We start from the raw sequence: 6,035 nt of genomic DNA, 5'->3' as shown, positions 1-6,035 counted from the left end.
AACCAAGGTGTCCATCAACGGATGAATGGGTACATAAATTGTGGTATATTCACACAATGGAATACTACACATCGATAAAGAACAGTGACGAATCTCTGAAACATTTCATAACATGGAGGAACCTGGAAGGCATTATGCTGAGCGAAATCAGTCAGAGGCAAAAGGACAAATATTGTATAAGACCACTATTATAAGATCTTGAGAAATAGTAAACCTGAGAAGAACACATACTTTTGTGGTTATGAGGGGGGGAGGGAGGGAGGGTGGGAGAGGGTTTTTTATTGATTAATCAGTAGATAAGAACTGCTTTAGGTGAAGGGAAAGACAACACTCAATACATGGAAGGTCAGCTCAATTGGACTGGACCAAAAGCAAAGAAGTTTCCGGAATAAAATGAATGCTTCAAAGCTCAGTGGAGCAAGTGCGGGGGTCTGGGGAACATGGTTTGAGGGGACTTCTAAGTCAATTGGCAAAATAATTCTATTATGAAATCATTCTGCATCCCACTTTGAAATGTGGCGTCCGGGGTCTTAAATGCTAACAAGCGGCCATCTAAGATGCATCAGTTGGTCTCAACCCACCTGGAGCAAAGGAAAATGAAGAACACCAAGGCCACATGACAACTAAGAGCCCAAGAGACAGAAAGGGCCACATGAACCAGAGACCTACATCATCCTGAGACCAGAAGAACTAGTTGGTGCCCGGCCACAATCGATGACTGCCCTGACAGGGAGCACAGCAGAGGACCCCTGAGGGAGGAGGAGATCAGTGGGATGCAGACCCCAAATTCTCACAAAAAGACCAAACTTAATGATCTGACTGAGACTGGAGGAATCCCGGTGGCCATGCTCCCCAGACCTTCTGTTGGCCCAGGACAGGAACCATCCCCAAAGACAACTCATCAAAAATGAAAGGGACTGGCCAACGGGTGGGAGAGAGACGCTGATGAAGAGTGAGCTAATTATATCAGGTGGACACTTGAGATTGTGTTGGCAGCTCTTGTCTGGAGGGGGGATGGGAGGATAGAGAGAGAGGGAAGCAGGCAAAATTGTCAAGAAAGGAGAGACTGAAAGGGCTGACTCAAGAGGGGGAGAGTAAGTGGGAGTAGGGAGTGAGATGTATGTAAACTTATATGTGACAGACTGATTGGATTTGTAAACGTTCACTTGAAGCTTAATAAAAGTTATTAAAAAAAATTTAAAAAAAATACAAATACAATAAAAAAAAAGAAATACAGAAGAAACAATTGTTTGTAATGTTTAAAATCAAAGACTTTGAATTCTGGAAACAATGCAGATTTATGAAGTAACGAAAGTATCATGATTTAGGTCTTCATGATTTGGAGCTCGGTTGTTCATCAGCAACTACCTAATCTTGAGAAAAATGATTCTGTTATGTAGAGAATGTTTCTCAGCTGAAAAGATTTCTTAGGGCCTGCTTTATGTCTTTGTTTCTAAGACTATAAATAAAGGGGTTCAGCATGGGTGTGGCCACAGTGTACATCACTGAAGCTAATGTCCTGCCCCCAGAGTTTTGTGTAGCAGCAGAACTGAGATATACTCCAAGTGCTGTACCATAGAACAAGGAGACAACCGAGGGGTGAGACCCACAAGTGGTAAAGGCTTTATACTTGCCCCCAGCTGATGAAATTCTCAAAATGGAGGACACGATCTTAGTGTAAGAGAAAAGGATCCCAGTGAGTGGAATAACACCCTCAAGTCCAGTTGTAAAATACATCACCAAGTCATTGAGGAAGGTGTCAGAACAAGCAAGTTGGACTACCTGATTAAGTTCACAGAAAAAGTGGGGGATTTCCAACTCTGTACAAAAAGACAATCGTAAAACCATTAAACCATGTAATAGAGAGTACAGAATAGTCAGTAACCAGGATGTCAGAAGCAAGAGGCCACAGAATTTAGGGTTCATGATGACCATGTAGTGCAGAGGGTGACAGATGGCCACAAACCAGTCATAGGCCATCACTGTCAAGAGGAAATTGTCTAATCCTCCAAAGAGCATGAAAAAATACATCTGCGTGATGCAGCCCTCATAGGTAATAACTTCGCTCTGCATCTGGATGTTCAGCAGCATCTTTGGGATAGTGGAGGAAATAAAACAGATGTCTGCAAAAGAGAGGTTAGAAAGGAAGAAGTACATGGGTGTGTGGAGGTGGGAGTCTGTGATAATGGCCAGGATGATGAACAGGTTTCCAGTGAAGGTGACCAGGTACATGGACAGAAATAGCCCAAAGAGGAGGGGCTGCAGCTCTGCCTCTTCTGAGAGTCCCAAAAGGATGAATTCTGAAACACGTGTTTGGTTTCCTGATTCCATGTAACTGATGAAAGTACTGAAAAAGAGAAAAGAGCAATGCAAACTTAGCCATAAGCAGTTCATGACAACTTAACAGATATGTTGTTGTTTATATTTTAAACATGTTTAATTAATTAATCCAACATGTTATCTATAGATCTAGTGCCCTTTAGCTGAGAATTTCATGGAATCCCAAATTCTGTACCTTCTCGTTGATGCTAAAACCAACTAGACATCCTTCGCCTCTAATCCTAAACTTTTTCCCAAGGTAATATTCTTTTCTAGAAATTCTCCTAGACTTTGTTTTGTTTATTCAATAAATATTTTTGTCCAATTATTTCATGCCAAGTGTTGTTGAAGGCACTGGAAACACTAGTAAAAATTAATTTTAAAAATCTGCTTTAAATGTTATTCTAGGACATGTGTTGGGGGTAAGACTCAATGACTATTATTAATAAATCAGTAAATAATTTGCCATTATGAAGTAAAATAATGCAGAAAAGTAAGTTATAGTGAGAAAAGAAGCACTTTTTTGTATAGTCACCTCACATAAGGGCATTTGAGCAGAAAATCTGAAGGAAGTTAAGATCCTAGCCAAGCAGAAAACTGTGAAAAGAGCATTTTGGGCAGAAATACAGGCAATCCAAAGTCTCCAAACCAGGAGCATTCCATCTGGCAATAGCAAAGAGGACATTGTAAGTGAAGTGGAAAGAGGAAGCTGGGTTGAGGTTGTAGGTAAGAGTAGAGGGAAAACAAATGTCACATTATCCTGACACCATAGAAGACTTCATGACATGAGATCCTACAGTTCATTTGCTGTTACCTTATGTTACCTTACATTCTCTTCTCTTCTCTTCTCTTCTCTTCTCTTCTCTTCTCTTCTCTTCTCTTCTCTTCTCTTCTCTTCTCTTCTCTTCTCTTCTCTTCTCTTCTCTTCTCTTCTCTTCTCGAGTCCCTGGATGGTGCAAATGGTTAAGCATTCAGCTACTACCCAGAAGTTTGGCACTTCAAACCCACCCAGCGGTGCCTTGGAACACCAGCTTGGTGATCTGCTTCCAAGAGGCCACAGTCTTGAAAGCCCGATGAAGAGGTTCTACTCTACACACATGGTGTCACAATGAGTCAGAATCAACTCTACAGAAACTAACAACAACAACACTATATTGTATTATATTATATTACCAATTATTTGTATATACTAATATAATGCATATAAATGATACTTAATTGATCCCTCCATAAAAGACACTTTCTCTCCATTTGGTGTAATATCTGTGTTTTTGGATTTTATAAGACAGCTTGAGATATCTGCTCAACTTGTGTCACATTCCCTGATAACTTCCCTTACCCTCTCCACAGATAGCTTTGATGGTGTCTTGTGTACTCCTGCTCCTGAGGCCCAGCTGATTGAACCAGCAGAGGGCACTCTACAGATAAGCCGATGAGCTTCATTCCTCTGAGAACTGAGTTTTGTAATTCAGGGAGTTCAATGGGGTAGTCCTGGCTATGGGGATCTCAAGGACCACTCAGCTTTGAGGTTAAGATTTTCTGTGTAGATTTTCTGCCATGGGTATAGAGAAGATGAGAAAGCCAGCCTATAGAGAGAGAGGAAAGAATGAAGGGAGGAAAGAAGATTTAAAAAGCTACATGGAATTCAGAGAGGGCACAGTCTTGAAAACCCTATGGGGAAGCAACTTCCTTGGGTGCTGGCAGGCTTACAGTCCCTAGTGCTAGTCCTCACGACTAGAAAAATAATAATAGTGGAATTACCCAACTAGATAAATATTTTCAATCTTTAAAACTCAAAAGGAATCTTATACAATAAAAAAATTTTAAACAACTTTTGCTGATGAGTGAATTCCAACTCATAGTGACCCTACAGGACAGATTAGAAGTGCCCCATAGGGTTCCCAAGGAGCATCTGGTGGATTTGAACTGCTGACCATTTGGCTAGCAGCCGTAGCTCTTAACCACTGTGCCACAGGGGTTCTTGTGACACTATAAAGATAACTTACAAATATACTTCAAAAGTAAATAATTGAAATGCACATAGAAAAATTAGCAAAGAATTCAAACAAAAGACTTTCAGTTAATTTTTCAAAATCCAATGAGTTTGGGAGGTGTTTTGGTATAAGAAGCAGTAACTATTTAGTATATTAGTGAAATGCTAGTGAATTCTACCAACTTTTAAGGAAGAAATGATACCAATTCTCCACAATGTAGAAACAGAGGGAACACTTCCTAACTCACCTGCGAAGTCATCATTACCCTAATACCAAAACTACATACAAATATTATAACAAAGGAAAACTACACACCAATATCTCTCATGCACATAGATGCAAAAATCCTCAACCAAATATTAGCAGATTGAATTCAACAATGCATAAAAAGAATTATACAACACAACTAAGTGGTATTTATTCCAGGTATGAAAGACTGCTTCATCGTGTGAAAATTAATTAATGCAATACCCTACATCAACTGACTAAAGAAAAAAATCATATAATTATATCAATTGATGCACAATAGCATTTGATAAAATTCAAAATCCATTCATGATAAAAATTCTCAGATAACTAGAAATAGATGGAACTTCCTTGCCTTGATAAAGAACAGCTACTAAAAATTTTACAGCTAGCATCATACTCAATGGTTAAAAACTAGACACTTTCCAGTTTAGAACAGGAAAAGAGCAAGGATGTTCACCCTTACCACTTCTGTTTAACATCATTCTGAAAATAATAACGAGTGCAACAAGATAAGAAAAAGAAATAAAAGGTATACAGATTGGGAATGAAGAAATAAAGCTGTCTTTATTCCAGAAGGCATTGTTCATGTAAAAAATTGCAAAGAATCAAAAAAAAAAAAAAAAAAAATTCCACAACTAGTAAGAGCAAGCTTACAGGATATGAGGTAAATATGCAAAAGACAGTGATTTTCTGCACACCAGTAATGAACCATTAGAATTTAAATATATATATGTATATATATAACTTACAATAACACCCAAATAAGAAATACTTAGTTATAAATCTGAAAAAATACATACAAAAGCTATAGACTGAAAACTATAAAACATGAACGAAACAAATCAAAGAACTAAATAAATGGAGAAATATTTTGTGTTCATGAATCAGAAGAATAAATGATATTGTAAAGATGTCATTCCTTCTCAACTTGATCTATACTCTTAATGCAAACCCTCCCTGAAATCCAAGTGAGCTATTTTATAGATACCGACAAAATGACTATAAAGTTTATATGGAAAGACAAAATATCTAGAGGAGCCAACATGATACTGATGAAGAACAAAATATAAGGACTCACATTATCAGATTTCAGGATAAAATTACAGTAATCAAGACAGTATTGTATTGGTAAAAGAATAGACACAGATCAATGGAAAAGAGTGGACAGCCCAGAAACAGACCCATACGGATATAGCAAACTGATCTTTTGATAAAAGAGCAAAGGATATTGAATAGAAAAAGCACACTTTTCAACAAATGGTGCTGCAACAATTGGATGTCCATATGCAAAAAATTAATTGAAATGCAGATGTTACACCTTTCGCAAAAATGGACTCAAAATGGATCATAGACCCAAATGTAAAATGCAAAACAGCAAAACTTCCAGGACAATACAGGAAAAAAATCTAAGTAACCCTAAGTTGGGAAATGAGATTTTAAACACAACACTGAAAGCATGATTCATGAAAGTTT

General features: G+C 38.0%; 1 protein-coding gene across 1 annotated transcript; it reads right to left on the bottom strand.

Moving 5' to 3' along the window:
- Positions 1–937: 937 nt before the first annotated feature.
- Positions 938–2,553, bottom strand: LOC100672053 (olfactory receptor 7A10-like). The gene has a single exon (XM_023551921.2). It carries the CDS (start codon positions 2,392–2,394, stop codon positions 1,411–1,413), a length of 984 nt encoding a protein of 327 aa, XP_023407689.2. The 5' UTR covers positions 2,395–2,553; the 3' UTR covers positions 938–1,410.
- Positions 2,554–6,035: the final 3,482 nt, after the last annotated feature.

Source organism: Loxodonta africana, chromosome 3 (genome assembly GCF_030014295.1).
Source record: "Loxodonta africana isolate mLoxAfr1 chromosome 3, mLoxAfr1.hap2, whole genome shotgun sequence".
NCBI lineage: Eukaryota > Metazoa > Chordata > Mammalia > Proboscidea > Elephantidae > Loxodonta > Loxodonta africana.
Note: the sequence above shows the minus strand (reverse complement) of the source record. Positions and strands in the feature narration are given on the sequence as shown.